This window comes from Pristiophorus japonicus, chromosome 3 (genome assembly GCF_044704955.1).
Source record: "Pristiophorus japonicus isolate sPriJap1 chromosome 3, sPriJap1.hap1, whole genome shotgun sequence".
Classification (NCBI taxonomy): Eukaryota; Metazoa; Chordata; class Chondrichthyes; family Pristiophoridae; genus Pristiophorus; species Pristiophorus japonicus.
Window position 1 is genome coordinate 226,938,495 of NC_091979.1, and position 19,360 is coordinate 226,957,854.

The window sequence follows — 19,360 nt, forward strand, 5'->3', positions numbered from 1 at the left end:
TGAGGAGAGTATAGCAAGTGTCCTCCGGAATGGTCCAGGCATTGGAATCACTGTTTCAATGTGCCAATGGTCCTCTCAATGATGCTGCGCGTCGCAATGTGCTCCATGTTGTATTGATGGTCAGCTTCTGTCCATGTCATGCATAGGGGAGTCATGAGCCAGGTGGTCAGGCCGTACCCTTTGTCTCCCAGTAGCCAGCTCTGCCCTTCTGGCTGCTGCTCAAACATGTCAGATATAACTCTGTCGTGTAGGATGAACGCAGCATGGGTGCTGCCAGCGTATCTCGCATCGACTGACATAATGCGCTGCTTGTCGTCACACACGAGCTGCACATTGATGGAGTGGAAACCTTTCCTATTCCAGTACTGCTCAGAATCCTCCACAAGTGCTCGCAAGGCTATGTGGGTACAATCAATGCAGCCCTGTACCTTTGGGAAGCCGGCACTCCTGAAGAAGCCCACAGCCCTAATGGATCGCTTGTGCCGTCAATGGGAAATTGATGAAGTCATTCCTTCGTGCATACAGTGCAGCCGTGACCTAGTAAATGCACACATGTATTGCACATTGAGAGATGGCACACACATCTCCAGTTGTAGCCTGAAACGATCCAGAGGCATAGAAAGAAAGTGCAGCTGTCACCTTCACTTCAACAGACAAGGCAGTTGGCATTCTGCTTCTGGGCTGCAAATCTGCTCTCAGCATATCACAGATCTCAGCGACAACTTCTCTGCGGAAATGCAGCCTTTTGACACAATCAGCCTCGCTCATGTCCAGATACGAGCGCCTGGCTCGATATTGTCGACGTGGGTAAGATCTCCTGCCCATCAACCTGTGGGCTATGACGTTCCTGGTGCGGTGAACTCTAATCAATTCTCTCCTATGCAGTGAATTGATGCCGAACCATTGCATAATACGTGGTGTTGAGAATACAGTACCCATTCTGCAAATTTAAGTTTAAGTGTCTATCTGTCTGCCTCTCCCTGTCCCTGGCCGAATGGCCTCAATCCCCTTCGCAGCTCGAAAGCTGCTTGATGTTTCCTCGGCTACCCCTATCGCGTGGCCGAATGGCCTCAGTGCCCTGCAGCTCGAAAGCAGCTTGCTCTTTCTTCGGCTGCCGTCCAGCCACTGATGGAAGGAAGGCCTGCCTGAAGCACTTCACACAGGTAGGAACATGGAATATTTCATCTTTGCTTTCTTTATAAATTTTTATTCAGGTTGGATCTTTATTTGTATAAGTATGACTGTTGAATGTTTGTAGAAGTTAATTACTTCCCTTTCCCCCCTCGTTCCCTACGCCTAATTTGTAACCTACGCCTGATTTGTAAAGTGTAGGCAAGGTTCTTCTGAGCGTACAAAAATCTTCACTTACTCCATTCTAAGTTAGTTTGGAGTAAGTTTTCACTGCCTAAACTTTCAAAATAGGTGTAAGTGGCAGGACACGCCCCCTTTTGGAAAAGAAATCTGTTCCAAAGTGAAACTGTTCCAACTGACTAGAACTGGAGCAAACTAAATGCCGAGAATTGCAATTTCTAAGATACTCCATTCTAAACCAGTTGCTCCAAAAAAAACAGGAGCAACTCAGGCCGAAACTTGGCCCCTCTGTCACAGGTGGGACAGACAGTCGTTGAAGGAAAGGATGGGTGGGACTGGTTTGCCGCACGCTCCTTCTGCTGCCTGTGCTTGATTTCTACATGCTCTCGCCGATGAGACTCGAGGTGCTCAGCGACCTCCCAGATTATCTTCCTCCACTTTGGACGGTCTTTGGCCAGGGACTCTCAGGTGTCAGTGGGGGTGTTGCATTTCATCAAGGAGGCTTTGAGGGTGTCCTTGAAACGTTTCCTCTGCCCACTTTGGGCTCGCTTGCCATGTAGGAGTTGAGAGTAGAGTGCTTGCGTTGGGAGTCATGTCAGGCATGCGAACAATGTGGTCCGCCCAATGGAGCTGGTCGAGTGCGGTCAGTGCTTCGATGCTGGCCTGATTGAGGACGCCAACGTTGGTGGGTCTTTACTCCCAGGGGATTTGCAGGTTCTTGCAGCGACATCGTTGATGGTATTTCGCCAGCGATTTGAGGTGTCTACTGTATATGGTCCACGTCTGAGCCATAGAGGAGGGTGGGTATCACTACAGCCATGTAGACCATGAGCTTGGTGGCAGATTTGAGGGCCTGATCTTCGAACACTCTTTTCCTCATTCTTCTAAACTCTTAGAGAGAGTATAGGCGTAATCTATTCAATCTCTCCTCAGAGGACAATCCCTCCAATCCAGGAATCAGTCCAGTGAAACTTTGTTGCACTCCCTCTATGGCAAGCATATCCATCCTTAGGTAAGGAGACCAAAACTGTACACAATACTCCAGGTGCAGTCTCACCAGGGCCCTATACAATTGCAGTAAGACGTCTTTACTCTTGTACTCAAATCCTCTTGTAATAAAGGCCGACCTACCATTTCCTTTCTTAATTCCTTGCTGTACCTGCATTTTTAACTTTCAGTGATTCTTGTACAAGGACACCCAGGTCCCTCTGAACACCAATATTTCATAATCGCTTGCGATTTTAAAAAATAGTCTGCTTTTCCATTTTTTGATGCCTGTAACCTTCTTTTTCTTTACTCAAAGTCTCGAACAAGTTGAGGTTGGCATGAGTGGGATACATATCCCATCACAAGGCTCATTGCTTATTCTATTTAATCCAGGCACTAAAGAAAAGCAAGATTTTTTTAAATTAATTTAACAGTACCGAAAGCACACAGTAGCTTGAAGATTCTGATTTCCTTTCTCTACACCGCTCCCACCCCCACTATTTGTTTTTGAATTCAGAAAAATATATTTATTGGTTCGTGGGACACTGGCACCAGTACTGGGGTAAGAGAGCTGTTCCGTCCATCAGGGCTCCACTTAGACCATGCTGGGACTAGGGTCCTGGCGAATCAAATAACTAGGGCTGTAGGGCTTTAAACAAATTAGTGGCGGCAGGGGAGGGGTGGGGGGAAAGAGGGCGGGGCAGGAATTCAGGTGAGTTAAAATTTAAAGACTCAAGGAAAAGGAGAAGGCAATAGAGCAGGGCAGCATTGGGGAACATGAAAATCAGAGTTTGCCAGGAAGTGACAGACTGTATAAATGTAAGTGAATCAGAAAGTGGGGTCAAAACTGGAAAAAATGGTAAAAAACACAAATTTAAAAGCTCTTTATCTGAATGCACATAGCATTCGTAACAAAATAGATGAGTTGACGGCACAAAGAGACAAATGGGTACATTAATGATTTAGACGAAGGAATTGAATGTAATATCTCCAAGTTTGCAGATGACATCAAGCTGGGTGACAGTGTGAGCTGTGAGGAGGATTCTAAGAGGCGACAGAGTGACTTGGACAGGTTAGGTGAGTGGGCAAATCCATAGCAGATGCAGATAAATGTGAGGTTATCCACTTTGGTGGCAAAAACACAAAGGCAGATTATCTGAATGGCAGCAGATTAGGAAAAGGGGAGGTGCAACAAGACCTGGGTGTCATGGTTCATCGGTCATTGAAAGTTGGCATGCAGGTACAGCAGGCGGTGAAGGAGGCAAATGGCATGTTGGCCTTCATGGCTAGGGGATTTGAGTATAGGAGCAGGGAGGTCTTACTGCAATGGTACAGGGCCTTGGTGAGGCCTCACCTGGAATAGTGTGTTCAGTTTTGGTCTCCTAATCAGAGGAAGGACATTCTTGCTATTGAGGGAGTGCAGCGAAGGTTCACCAGACTGATTCCAGGGATGGCTGGACTGACATATGAGGGGAGGACTGGATCAACACGGCCTTTATACACTGGAGTTTAGAAGGTTGAGAGGGGATCTCGTAGAAACGTACAAGATTCTGACGGGACGGGACAGGTTAGATGCAGGTAGAATGTTCCTGATGTTGGGGAAGTCCAGAACCCGGGTCACAGTCTTAAGATAAGGGGTAGGCCATTTAGGACTGAGATGAGGAGAAACTTCTTCACTCAGAGCGTTGTTAACCTGTGGAATTCCCTGCCGCAGAGTGTTGTTGATGCCAGTTCATTGGATATATTCAAGAGGGAGTTAGATATGGCCCTTACAGCTAAAGGGATCAAGGGGCATGGAGAGAAAGCAGGAAAGGGGTACTGAGTTGCATGATCAGTCATTATCTTATTGAATGGTGGTGCAGGCTTGAAGGGCTGAATGGCCTACGCCTGCACCTATTTTCTATGTTTCTAACAAGGAAATGGCAGAGACGTCGAACAAATATTTTGCATCGGTCTTCACAGTAGAAGAGACTAAAAACATCCCAATAGTGGATAATCAATGGGCTATAGGAAGGGAGGAACTTAATACAATCACCATCACTAATGAAGTAGTACTCGGTAAAATAATGGGACTAAAGGCGGACAAGTCCCCTGGACAAGATGGCTTATATCCTAGGATCTTAAAAGAAGTGGCTGTAGAGATAGTGGATGCATTGCTTATAATCTACCAAAATTCCTTGGATTCTGGGGAGGTCCCAGAAGATTCGAAAACCGCAAATGTAACGCCCCTATTGAAAAAAGGAAGCAGACAAAAAGCAGGAACTATAGATCAGTTAGCCGAACACCTGATGTTCGGAAAATGCTGGAGTCCATTATTAAGGAAGCAGTAGTGGGACATTTGGAAAAGCATAATTCAATCAAGCAGTCAGAATGGTTTTATGAAAGGGAAATCATGTTTGGCAAATTTGCTGGAGTTCTTTGAGGATGTAACAAGCTGGGTGGATAAGGGGGAACCAATGAATGTGGTGTACTTGGATTTTCAGAAGACATTCGATAAGGTGCCACATAAAAAGTTACTGCACAAGATAAAAGTTCATGGGGTTGGGGGTAATATATTAGCATGGATAGAGGATTGGCTAACTAATAGAACATAGAGTCGGGATAAATGGGTCATTTTCCAGTTGGCAAACAGTGACTAGTGGGGTGCCGCAGGGATTGGTGCTGGATCCTCAACTATTTACAATCTTTATGAATGACTTGGATGAAGAGACCGAGTGTAATGTAGCCAAGTTTGCTGATACAAAGATGGGTGGCAAAGCAAATTGTGAGGACACAAAAATTCTGCAAAGGGATATAGACAGGCTAAGTAAGTGGGCAAAAGTTTAGCAGATGGAGTATAATGTGGGAAAATGTGAGGTTATCCACTTTGGCAGAAAAAAATAGAAAAGTAAATTATAATTTAAATGGAGAAAAATTGACAATTGCTGCAGTACAGAGGGACCTGGGGGGTCCTTGTGCATGAAACACAAAAAGTTAGTATGCAGGTACAGCAAGTAATCAAGAAGGCAAATGGAATGTTGGCCTTTATTGCAAGGGGGATAGAGTATAAAAGCAGAGAAGTCCTGCTACAACTGTAGGTCACACCTAGAGTACTGCATACAGTTTTGGTCTCCTTATTTAAGGAGGGATATACTTGCATTGGAGGCAGTTCAGAGAAGGTTCACTGGGTTGATTCCGGAAATGAGGGGGTTGACTTATGAAGATAAGTTCAGTAGGTTGGGTCTATATACACTGGAGTTCAGAAGAATGAGAGGTGATCTTATCGAAACATATAAGATAATGAGGGGGCTCGACAAAGTGTATGCAGAGAGGATATTTCCACTCATAGGGGAAACTAAAACTAGGGACATAATCTCAGAATAAAGGGCCATCCATTTAAAACTGAGATGAGGAGGAATTTCTTCTCTGAGGGTTATAAATCTATGGACTTCTCTGCCCCAGAGAGCTGTGGAGGCTGGGTCATTGAATATATTTAAGGCGGAGATAGACTGATTTTTTGTGTGATAAGGGAATAAAGCGTTATGGGGAGCGGTCAGGGAAGTGGAGCGGAGTCCATGATCAGATCAGCCATGATCTTTTTAAATGGCAGAGCAGGCTCGAGGGGCCAGGTACCTACTCCTGCTCATGTTCTTATGACCATTACACATATGATATAAAACGAGTGCCAACATTTTCAAAGATAAATACTGCAGCAGCTTTTCTTTCCTCTCTCCAAATGTTCTGCCCTTCCCCAAGACATCGATTCTTTGTTCAGTGAAGTTCTACAGATGCCAATTACTTTACAGTATCATACACATGTGGCTATTATTCAAGTTGATCCTTGACAGAAGGATTTGTATACCAATCATAGTACATTCCAGTAAGTGAATCCACCATGAAACATCACAGCACTGTCCCTGGCTAACATCCATACACTTGCATTTCCAAAACCCAGAATTTTCCCCACCTCACAGGAGCCAATAGTAGTGCTCCTACCCACTGCCCAAACTGAGATCACCTAGTTCAACATAGATCAAGTCTTACTGATCTGCAGGCAATGCACAAATTCACTTAGCCTTTGGGGTACACTGTTATATCCCTGAAGATGCACCTCCACAAGTTATTTTATAATGTGCTCATATACTATAAATATTATCTGAACAAATAAATTCTACAGACAGTCAGCTTAACATCAGTGGTAGGAAAAATAATGGAATTCCTACTCAAGGAGAAAATAGAACATCTAGAAACCAAAAATATAATAATGATTAGTCAGCATGGATTTCAAAAGGGAAAGTCTTACTTGACCAACTTCATTCAACCTTTTGAAGCAGTAACAGAGTAGACATCATCATCATCATCAAAATCATAGGCAGTCCCTCAGAATCGAAGAAGACTTGCTTCTACTCTTAGAATGAGTCTTTAGGTGGCTGAACAGTCCAATATGAGAGCCACAGTCTCTGCCACAGATGGGACAGACAGTCGTTGAGGGTAAGGGAGGGTGGGACAAGTTTGCCGCGCGTTCCTTCCGCTGCCTGCGCTTGTTTTCTGCATGCACTCGGCGATGAGACTCGAGGTGCTCAGCGCCCTCCCGGATGCACTTCCCCCACTCAGGGCAGTCTTTGGCCAGGGGCTCCTTGGTGTCAGTGGGGATGTCGCACTTTATCAGGGAGGCCTTGAGAGTGCCCTTGCAACGTTTCCTCTGTCCACCCTTGGCTCGTTTGCCATGAAGGAGTTCAGAGTAGAGCGCTTGCTTTGGGAGTCTCGTGTCTGGCATGCGGACAACGTGGTCTGCCCAGTGGAGCTGCTCAAGTGCGGTCAGTGCTTCAATGCTGGGGATGTTGGTCTGGTCGAGGACACTAATGTTGGTGCGTCTGTCTTCCCAGGAGATTTGTCGGATCTTGCGAAGGCATCGTTGATGGTATTTCTCCAGCGACTTGAGGTGTCTACTGTACATGGTCCATGCCTCTGAGCCATACCGAAGGGCGGGTATTACTACAGCCCTGTAGACCATGAGCTTGGACCATGGTAGACAAGAGAGAGTAGCATGGTAGAGAGTAGACAATAGTAATGCAGATGATGTCATTTATCTAACTTTTGAAAAGGCTTTCGATAAGGTACCCCACAATCGACTCATGAATAAGGTCAGAGAATGTGGAGTCAGGGGACATGTCACAAAATGGATAGCTAGCTGTCTTCAAGACAGAAAGCAGAGAGTAGGGGTAAAAGCTAGCTATTCACAGTGGCAGAAGGTGGTTAGTGGTGTTCCATAAGGATAAGTGCTGAGACCACATTCACAGTTTAGACTTTGGAATCAAATACCCAATTTCTAAATTTGCAGATGACACCAAATTGGGGGGGGGGGGGGATAGTCTAATCAATACTGAGGAGGACTACAGTAAATTACAGGAAGACCTCAATAAACTTGCAGAATAGACATATAATCATCAAATTAAGATCAACACAGATAAATGTGAGGTATTACATTTTGGTAGGAAGAATAGGGAGGTCACATTACTTGAAGCAGACAAATCTAGGTGGGGTAGAGGAACGAAGGGACCTCGGAGTACAAATAACACAAATCACAAAGTTGTGATACAGGTTAGCAAGACCATAAAAAAAAAAGCAAACCAAGCAGTAGGGTTTATTTCTAGAGGTATAGAATTGAAAATCAAACCTTAGTTAGACCACACAGTTCTGGTTGCTATATTATAAAAAGGATATAGAGGCACTGGAGAGGGTGCAGAGAAGACTTACAAGTATGGTACCAGAAATGCAAGGGAGTACATATCAGAAAAGGATGAACAGGTTGTATCTCTTTTTTTGAAAAAAGGCTGAGGGGTGACTTAATAGAGGTGATCTTATAGAAACATTTAAAATAATGAAAGGGATAGACAAGATAGAGGCAGAGAGGTTGTTTCCACTGGTCGGTGAGACTAGAACTAGGGGGCACAGCCTCAAAATACAGGGGAGCCAATTTAAAACAGAGTTGAGAAGGAATTTCTTCTCCCAGAGGGTTGTGAATCTGTGGAATTCTCTGCCCAAGGAAGCAGTTGAGGCTAAATCATTGAATGTATTCAAATCAGAGATAGATAGATTTTTAACCAATAAGGGAATTAAGGGTTACGGGGAGCGGGTGGGTAAGTGGAGCAGAGTCCACGGCCAGATCAGCCATGATCTTGTTGAATGGCGGAGCAGGCTCAAGGGGCTAGATGGCCTACCCCTGTTCCTAATTCTTATGTTCTTATGTAGGTCTTTAAAATTATGAAAGGTTTTGATAGAGTGGATAGAGAGAGAATGTTTCCACTTGTGGGGAAGAGCATAACTAGAGGCCATCAATGCAAGCTAATTACCAAGAAATCCAAACAGGAATTCAGAAGAAACTTCTTTACCCAGAGAGTGGTGAGAATGTGGATCTCACTATCACAGGGAGTGGTTGAAGCAAATAGCATCGATGCATTTAATGGAAGGCTAGATATGCATCTGAGGGAGAAGGAATGAAGGGTTATGCTGACAGAGTTAGATGAGGAAAGACAGAAGGCTCAAGTGAAGCATAAACGCTTGCATGGACTGGTTGGGCCGAATGGCATGGTGTGTATATCTTACGTATTCCTATGTGAAGAAATAGCAATAAGCGTCTAGACAACTGACTCGCATCAAACATGAATTACTGATGTCAACCATCACAAATCCCACATTATTGGCCACTACAATACCTGATGGAAAAAACCTAGTCAAGTCAATTGAGACAAGGTGATGGTGCACGCTTCCACTGAGGTAGCAATGCAGTTGGTGCACCAGTAATCTCAATGGTAAAACTGACGAGAATTCTGTAAAGTAGAAAATTAAAACAATAGGATATCAATGAAGTGTAGGGTTAATCCTTGTTGCTACTACTGGGGAAGCCTGGGCGAAGGTAGACTATTCAGGGACTCAGAGACACCTTTAAAGGAGTTAATGCTTTGAGGGAATTAGTGGGCATGTGTAAACAAAAAAAAACTCCTCCAAATCCCGGTGGATAAATGCACTGCCGATGTGCCCCAGTCATTCAGAGGAGAAAGATCCCACGGGGGTGTGGGTGCTGAATACTTCAGACCCCGCCACAGCTCGGACTGTGGAGCGGGGCTGCGTAAGGGGGTTCCCCCTCCTCGCTTTCCCAACCCCCGGGCCGGGCCTGGCCTCCCCCTTCTCTCCCAAACTCACGTAGTGTTTGCTCGGGTTCCGCCGCTTCTCCACATCCTGGACCCGCACATCCATCGCCGTGCGGTCCGGGGGCTGCATTGTCCTGGCGGCACGGCACGGCACGGCTCGACTCGACTCGGCACCCGGTGTCCTGGTCACTGAGGCCCCTCTTCAGGTGTTCGGTACCAGCTCTCCTAACTCCCCGCCGCTCGGTGCCGGCTCTCCTTCTCCTGCTCCCCGGCGCCGCGTTTTCTTCTACTTAGACTGGAGCTATCCCACTGCCTGACTGACATATCAAACAGCCAATCATAGGCATCTCTGTTCTTCAGGCAACTGGAGATGGCCAGTCAGCGCCATACGGGCTAGCAGAAAACCCCGCCCCTTTCTGGCCACGCCTTCAGGAAAGCGGCGGGCGATTTAAAGGGCGCGCGAGCGGTTGTGCGGCACAAAGAGTCGCCGAGGAGGGGGAGGATTGAGGATTGAGGCGATTGGGTGGCGGTAAGCTGAGGGGAGAGGGGTAGTTGAGGCGATGGCCGGGCTTCCTCCCCGAAAATATTGGAATGAAAAAAAAAACCTTAATGCTGGAAATATACAGCAGGACAGAGGACCGATAGAGAAAAGACAGTTTATACGACTGATGGTGCAGCTTCCAATGCTGGACTCCAACAAAGTGGATTGGAAGCCAATTAACACACAGTTGTTGGGAATTAATGGGGTTTTTACACATTTTCTTCCATTCAGGATCGCTGACCACTTCTCTAAGCATCCAGACTGTACTTGAGGTCATTTGCAAATTGCACAGTCCTTGTATAGGCCACATCCCCTTGTGTCATCAGACACTACCACTGTGCCAAATGGGATAGATTAAGAGATCTAGCAGCTCAAAACAGAATTATATTCCACCACAATCTATAACCTCATGACGCAGTATAGCCCTCACTCCTCCATTACCATCAAGGCAGATGGCCAACTGAGGCGTGCAGAAATGCATGCTGAGACCAGCACCTGAAAATGAGCTGTCAACCTGGTGATGCTACAGCACAAGACTACATGCATACTAAACAGTGGGAGCAGCATGCTATAGATAGCTAAATGATCCCACAACCAATCGATCAGGTCAAAGTTCTACAATCCTGCGACACCCAATTGTGAGTGGTGGGGAACAATTAAACAACTAATTGGAAAAGGAGGCTCCGTGAATAGCCTCATCATCACTGATGGTGGAACCCATCATGTGAATACAATCGACAAGGTTGAAGCGTTCGCAACCACTTTCAGCCAAAAATATCTAGTGGATGATCCTTCTCCGCTTCCTCCTGAGGTACCCATCATCGCTGATGCCAGTCTTCAGCCAATTCGATTCACTCCGTGTGATATCAAGAAAGTAGTGCTGAAGACCTGTGCTCCAGAATCAACAGCATCTCTAAAACTGTTCGAGTACAGCTGCAACTGGTATCTTCGCAACAATATAGAAAATTTTCCAGGTATGTCCTAGCCACAAAAAGCAGGATAAATCCAACAAGGCCAATTATTGGCCTATCAGTCTACTCTCAAAGTGATGGAACTTCAACAGCGCAATCAAGCGGCATGTACACACCAATAACCTGCTCATCCACCAGGACCAAACTTCATTAGAGCCTTGATCTAAACATCAACACATGAGATGAATTCTAGTGTTGAGATGAGTGTGACTGTCCTTGACACCAATGCAACATTTGACCAAGTGTGATACCATGGAGCCCTAGTGAAACTTAAGTCAATGGGGATTGGGAGGGGGGATCTCTCCAGTGACTGGAGTCATATCTGGCACAAAGGAAGATGGTTGTGGTTATTGGAGGCCAATCATCTCTGCCCCAGGACATCACTGCAGAAGTTCCTCAGGGCAGTGTGCTAGGCTTAACTATCTTCAGCAGCTTCATCTTCTTACTATCATAAGGTTAGAAGTGGGTCTGTTTGTTGATGATTGCAGTGTTCAGCTCCATTTGCAATTCCTCCAATAATGAAGCAGTCCATGCCTTCATGCAGAAAGACATCATCCAGGCTTGATCTGATAATTGGCAAGTAACATTCATGCCACAAAAGTGCCAGGCAATGATCATCTCCAACAAGAGAGAGCTTAACCACTTCCCCATGACATTCAACTGCATTGCCATTGCTGAATCCCCCTAAACTGCTACAATCCTAGACCCAATCTTCTATCACACTTTGCACCCCGTTGGCTTTGTGGAAATGAGGCCCAATATCAGGTCTCACCATTCAGGAGCAGGGATCAATCCCTGTGCCCTCCATGAACCTAAAAATGCACATGTCCAAAGTTCACCCCTCCCTCACTGGCACACCCAGCAAATGCCACCGCCCCCCAGCACCCCCCCACCCCCAACACAACCAACTTAGATAAAGGGAATGCAATAGAAATAGCTTTTAGGCATTCAATAAGGTGTCTCACAAAAGACTTGTTAGAAAAATTAAGGTGTATGGTATGAGAGGCAATGTAGTATACATGTTGGTTGATGGATAGAAAATTAAGTTAGAGTGAATGGATGTTGCTCAGATAGGGCAAGTAGTGTTCCCCAGCATCCAGTTTTGTTCTCAATATATAGATGATTTGGATGTATGCATAGCAAGTTTAATTTCAAAATAGGCAGGCGCTACAAAATAAGGAGTTTGGCAAACAGTGAGAAGGACTGTAAAGGACTTCAGAAAGATAGCAGAATGGGCAGACAGGTGGCAGAAACAAATTAATGTGGATAAGTGTGACGTAACACATTTTGAGAGCAAAAAAAGGTACCTAAAGCCATAACGGCCTGTCGCTGTTGGAGTTGTCTATCAGGGTCCTGACGTTCCAGGTCCCGAACTTCATATTAGATGACTGGAAGATGCCTGTGCGTGAGTTCTTTTAACGTGGGGTGGTCATTGCACACCGACTACCACACAGGCTTAGCTGAGCAAGGTCTTGATCCAATGGCAAGGGGGTTCAAGACGACTGGAGACCAGGCACTGCTGTATGAGCCTAGTTGCCTACGGCGAGATGTTGGCCGCAAGCTCAGTGCAGAGTAGCGCCCTTGATGGTAGGTGGTTTGCTGCTTGGTTGGGGGCAGGCATTGAGAGGGTCAGCGGTCCGCTGGAGTTCAGTGTGGAAGGTCAGGGTGGTTACAGCCATGGTACGCATCACGTGCTGAGGGAGAAGAGGCCAGATCATCAGCGGGGAAGGAGAGGCCCAGTCGTCGCTGAAGGGGAGGAGGCCCGATCACCGTTGAGGAGGTGGTTGAACATTGAACAACTTCTCTTTTAACTTCCTCCAAATTAAAGGTGTTGCTATGGGAACCCGCCTGCCTTTTTGTGGGATATGTGGATACAATACTCCAGTTAACCAGTGTTTTAAAAATGTTTATCAGAACTTCCTTGCTTTTGTACTCTTTGGGTAGAAATTCAGGCCTGCCGGAAACCTGGCGCACCTACCATTTTTAAAATGTTTTTTTTGCCGCGCTGGATGAGGTGGCTTCTTTCGCGAAATTTAGCTCTTTGGCATTTTTTATCAGGTGGACCGGAAGTCGGTCATAATGGGGGCGGAAGTGGGGCAGTAAGCAGAAGATCGGCAACAAGAGGGGCGGCAGTGGAGGCGGGACTGAGTCATCCCGCTGTCAATCATCAGCGGAGCGGTGATATCGTCATGACGCGTGTGCATCACCACGGCTCTCCCCTTCACTTAAAGGGGAGAGCCTTCGCCATTTTAAAACTTCAGTCCACTGGGCCACCAGGGAGGGTTTTGGCTGGGCCAGTGGCCTGACACCCAAGAGTGGGTGCCAGGTTGCCTGTTGGCGGCCCGGCAGAACCCGGGGTCATAATTGTCGGCACGACATGGCAGTCGGCTGACAAAAAAAAAACACGGCGATTGTGGCAGTGGGCCCTCGTCTTTAATAGCCGCCACACAGCCATATCCCACACACACAAAACAAGGTGCAGCCAAACAGGCAATGGAAGGCTGTGCCCTTGGTGTCAATCCAGGAATGTTGCAGAGATTCTTCAGCTGGTATCTGTATTCCTCTTATCATTTTACTACATTTTCCCATTGAAAAGCCCTTTGCCATAAAAGGCCATATTCGGAAGCGGTTGCTGCAATTCCTCTGGGAGCGGCGATACTCACATTTGTGCATTGTTGTCCAATGTCTAATGCATTGAAAAACATAGAAGTTACAACATGGAAATAGGCCATTCGGCCCAACTAGTTTATGTCAGTGTTTACCCTCCATCCGAGCAAATATTTCTAATTATATTTACCCACCCTGTTCCCATATCCCTTCTACCCCCCCCTTTTCCTTCATCCACCTATCCAATTTAATCTTGAATGTTCACATAATTTCTGCCTCAACTACAACCCTCCTAAACTTGAGGTTATCCAAAACTCTGCTGCCCGTGTCCTAATTTACACCAAGTTCCATTCACCCAACACCCCAGTGCTCGTTGACTTACATTGGCTCCTAGTTGAGCAATTCCTCAATTTAAAAATTCTCATCCTTGTTTTCAAATTCCTCCATGGCCTCGCCCTCCCTATCTCTGTAACCTCTTCCAGCCCTACAATCCCCCGAGATATCTGCGCCCCTCCAATTCTGGCCTCTTGCGCATCCCCGATTTCACCATTGGCGGCCGTGCCTTCAGCTGCCAAGGCCCTAATCTCTAAAATTCCCCCCCAAACCTCTCCGTCTCTACCTCTCTTTCCTCCTTAAAGGCATTCCTTAAAACCTACCACTTTGACCAAGCTTTTGGTCATCTGTCTTAATATCTCCTTATGTGGATCAGTGTCAAATTTTGCTTGAAAGCGCACATATGAAGTGGCTTAGCATGTTTTACAATGTTAAAGATGCTATATAAATACAAGTTGTTATTGAATGCCACAGCATCAAAACTCTGTGTGAAGAAGTTTCTCCTGCCCTCTGTTCTAAGTCTCTTCCATTTAATCTTGTGTCTATGGCTCCTTGTTCTAGACCCTTCAACTACTGGGAAAAATGTGCTTCAGTCTACCCTGCTTCATCACTTCATAATTATAATCACTTGTATCATATTGCCTCGTAATTGTGTTATTAAAAACCAATAATTTTTCAAGACCATCTTCATATTTGTCCTTCTTCAGGCAGCGTCATGTTGAATTTTCATTGTACCATCTCTAAAGTGCTAATATCCTTCCTATGGTGTGGAGTCCAATCTTGCAAAGGAGCCAACTAACTCAGGTCTTATTTAGGTTTTGTATGAGCTTATCATTACCTCTTCTTAGCTTTTATATTCTGTACCTTGTGATAAAACCTAGAATTCCATTGTTTTTTTCAGCTTGAGTTGCTGCCTTTAATGTCCTGTGAACCAGTACCCCCAAATCCCACTGCCCTTCCACAACACCGAGCCTACTTCTATTCAGTGTATAATTTACAAATGTTTTTTTAACCAAAATGCGTCGCTTCACATTTACTGACATATTTTTTAACCCATTCTCCCATTTTATCAATATTTCTTTGCAACACCAACAGCTTGCATTTATATCACATTGCTTCACAGTGACGTAATCAGACAAAAAAATTTACAACAAGCCAAAAGGTACATTTAGGACAGATGACCAAAAGCTTGATGAAAGAGGCAGGTTTTAGGTAGCGTCTTAAAGGAGGTGGAGAGGTTTAAGGAGGGAATTCTAGAGCTTAGAACCTAGCCAGCTGAAGGCATGGCTGCCAATAGTGGGGTGAAGGAAGTTTGGAATGCACAAGAGTCCAGAGCTAGAGGAACGCAGAATTTTCGGATGGTTGTAGGGCTGGAGGAGGTAAAAGAGATGGAGGGATTTGAACACAAGGATGAGAGTTTTAAAATCGAGTGGACAGGAAGCCAATGTACATCAATGAGTAAAGGGGTGATGGTGCAAGTTAGGGTATGGCCAGCAGAGCTTTGCATGAACTGAAGTCTATGGAAGGTGGAAGATGGATGGTCGACCAGAAGAGCATTGGAATAGTCGAGTCTGGAGATAACAAAACATGGCAGCTTTATTTGGTCTGATATGATTCTATAATATGATTTTAAGAATGAACTATACCTCTTATTTTGCTATCATCTGCAAATTTTGACACCGCTCCCTCTCGGCCAATTACCACAGTGACTACACCTCAAAAATACTTAATTGGCTGTTAAGCACTTTGGGACATCCTGAGGTCACAAAGGGCACTATAGTTTTGCAAGTCTTTCTTTCTATACCAAATCATTGATATACACAGTGGACATGAATGGGCCAGAACTGAACCCTGTGGGACACCACTACCCACTTCCAACCATAGAATGGTTACAATACAGAAGGAGGCCATTCGGCCTGTCAAGCCCGTGCCAGCTCTCTGCAAGAGCACTTCAGCTAGTCCCACTCCCTCGTCCTTTCCCCGTAACCTTGCAATTTGTTTTCTTTCAGGTACTTATCCAATTTCATTTTGAAAAACTGTCCTTAACTCCTAACCTGTTTTCCCCTTTCTAACCAAATTCTAATCCAGTTTTTTATCCTCTCCTAATTCCATACACCTAATCTTCTCTAATAATCTCCCATGTGGTACCTTGTCAAACGTTTTCCTAAAGTCCATGTATACTATATCCACTGCATTTTGCCCAGCTACCATGTCAATTACCTCCTCAAAGAATTCTGAGGCTTGTGAAGCTCAACTGTTCCTTTTGAAATTCATGCTAGCTACTTCAAACTATTTTCTTTTTATCTACGCACATGGTCATTTTATCCTTAATTAAAAACTAAAATTTTCTCTGCCACAGATGTTAAGCTATCTGGTCTGTAATTACCCAGAGTAGCTCTGTCTCCCTTTTAAAAGTAGTTACTGCATTGGCTACTCTCCAGTTCACTACCATACCCAATATGCCTAAAGTACCATTTCCAGGGGCTCTGCAATTTCCTCCCTTATCTCCCTCAGGATCATATGACGTATCCTGTCAGGCCCTGGTGCTTTAGCTTCTTTTAGCCTAACTAATCCTTTATTCAACATAATATCATTCCTCTCACTTTCATCCACCTCAGGAATCATCTCCCCTCCAATATCCTTCTCTTTAGTAAAGTCTGATGCAAAGTATTTATTAAATACTTCCATCATTGTTTGATTATCATTTACAGATTAACAATCCTCTCCTCACCTCACTTTTATCAATTCTCTTTTTACGAATATACTTGTAAAATACTTTATTGTTCCTTTCGATTAGTGTCAGCCATGTCCCAATTGGTAGCACTCTTACCTCTGAGTCAGGAGATTGTGGGTTCAAGTCCCATTTCAGAGACTTGAGTACCATTGCTAACCAGAATATCTTGATCCGTTGCCCACTGTAGAGGTGAGCAGAGGGTAACATTCAGTGCCTACTGCCAGAGTACACTGAGTGTCAGCTCCAGCATAACTCGAAACTGGAACCTGACAGCTGGTGAGCCATGTCTAATGGTGGGACAGAGCTGGTGCTTGGTGTCAATGCATGCTGATTCTGCTCGTGTCACTTCAGGTCACCCTGATGTATTAAAAGAGAAGTGCTTGTAGCATGGTTCCCTCTACTGGGAGATTGGAAGTGATGATGGTATTCTCTGTACTTATGATAGGGTAGCCAGCCTTACTGTGAATGACCACAGTGTGTGTTGCTTCAGTGAAGCAGAATCAGCAAGTACCTGAGCAGAGAGTGACTGTACTGGTGGAAGGAGGGGGCTGTGCACTGCCAGTTGGTGCCCAGTGTCATATCACGGAAAATAATTTTTCCCACGAGATTGACTTGTAGTCTTTGGAAATGGTCCCACTCGATGTGGACTAAAGGCTCAAAGATTACAGGAGCTTGTCGTACTTGGTGCCTAAATAATGTAGGCATTTGACATGGCTGAGCACCATGGTAAAAGGGCAAGAACATAATCCCAACTTGGGTAGATACCATGGGGTGCAAAACGTTCAATCCAATATCGCCAGTTTTAGGCCCCATCAAAGTCAAAAGTGTGTCCCATATCTAACAACAAAAATGTGAAAGATTTTGTTAAACAAAAATTAAATGGTTGTAAGAAGAATGAAGAAGACCCTACAAGATAGGTCATTTTTTCTGGCTCTTCCCCCATCCATGTGGTGTGCTACTGAGCCATACAGACCAGGAATCTCCCAGCTTGATCCTGATATGTGCTAAGTTAGCTGAACTCAATCAGAGAGTAGTGGGGCACAAAGGTGCTACAGTGCCCCCGAACATCAGCTTGCATTCCTGCTCCTGATTGCTATCTAGTGATATCGGCATCACCCAACATTTGAACACTGAAGGACTCCATATTCACAGTAGTGATTACACAGTCGCAGGTTCAGGTTTTGGACTTGACATAAGTATCTGGTTCTGCTGCTGGCCTGGCTCCAAGCGCCAGCCTCTGCTGCTGACATTGGTTTGGGCTAATGGCATGGGCCCTGGGCTCCACTACCGGCTCAGTCACAAGTCTTGGGCTCTGTTGCTGGCACTTCTCTCAGCTACTGGCTTGGGCTCTGGTCCTCGAAGTCTACTAATGGCTAATCACCTGGTTCTGTTCTGCTCTTGGCCCAGCTTCCAGACACTGCAGCTGGCTCTGGTCTTGTCCATGTATTTAAAAACTCAATTGCTGGAGCTTCTGGAAAACTACCACTGAAAAGAACAATTAGAAAATGTCCACAGCCCAGATATGAAATAATAATCAAATCAGTGATCTGTACGCAGTAGTGCAGTCATTATGAAACTGTACTAATAACCCATAAGTCATGAGTTTAATTCCCATCCACGGTACCATAAATGTGGTCAATTGTAAGCTAGTACCAGAAAAAAACCCACGAAAGTTCCTGGATTGTTGTAAAAATCCCATTGGTCGGAAGTACCCTTGTGACGTGGATCAGTACTTGGTTGAGAGATAGGTGACAAAGTAGGGATCAAGGTGGAATGTGACAAGGGTGCTCCACTGGGCTCTGTACTGGAGTCTCATTAACTTGGATGAAGGAGTAGGGAGTTGTATATCTTACTTTGCAGATTACATTAAATTAGATGGCACAGTAAGTTGTGTGGATGGGAGGAGGAAGTTACAAAAGAATATAGACAAATTAACTAAATGGGTAAAACTGTGGGAGATGGAGCTCAATGTGGGAAAGTATGAGGTGAGCACATCATAATATTTTCTAAATGGCGAGAGACTAGAAACTGTGGAGGGTGTCGAGGTACATAGATCATTAAAAACTAGTGCACAGGTACAAAAAGTAATCAAAAACCTGAACGGAATGTTGGCCTTTATCTCAAGGGAGCAGGAATTGAAGAGTGAATTAGTGATGCTTTAGTTGTACAGAGTTTTGTTCAGACCCCATCTAGAGTACTGAGTTCAGTTTTGAGCATCACAGCTCAGGAAGGATATATTGGCCTTGGAGAGAGTGCAGCACAAATTCACCAGAAAAATAAAAGGGTTAAATTACTTGGTTTGCATTCCCTTGAGTTTAGAAGGTTGAGGGGGTGATCTGATTGAGGTGTTTAAAATTATAAAACGATTCGATAGAGTAGATATAAATAAATTATTTCCTCTGGTGGCGAGTCCAAAACAAGGGGGCATAACCTTAAAATTACACAGAGTAAATGGCTTTAACCTTGGAGCTAGCATGAAAAATAACCATCCAATTAGACTGGTTATAAGAACCATTCAAAACTACATTAGGGTTAATTTTGTGAGGCTCTGCTCCAATCAGGCCATTCAGGAGTGAAATCAGGAAGCAGTGGAAATGTGGAATTCTTCCCCGCCCCCACCAAAAAAATAAAAGGCTGTGGATGCTGGGGATCAATTGAAATTTTCAAGACTGAGATTGACATTTTTTTTATTACGTAAGGGTATCAAGGGATTATGGAACAAAAATGAGTAAATGAAGTTGAGGTA

General features: G+C 44.9%; 1 protein-coding gene across 1 annotated transcript in view; it reads right to left on the bottom strand.

Annotated features, from left to right (window-relative positions):
• The window catches only part of sh3pxd2aa (SH3 and PX domains 2Aa), a 482,983-nt gene extending 473,333 nt beyond the window's left edge, over window positions 1-9,650 (bottom strand). Inside the window, exon 1 of the mRNA XM_070876344.1 lies at window positions 9,481-9,650. Coding sequence (XP_070732445.1) covers window positions 9,481-9,558 — 78 coding nt within the window. The 5' untranslated portion in view covers window positions 9,559-9,650. The remainder of the gene's footprint in view (window positions 1-9,480) is intronic.
• Between the last annotated feature and the right edge of the window lie 9,710 nt (window positions 9,651-19,360).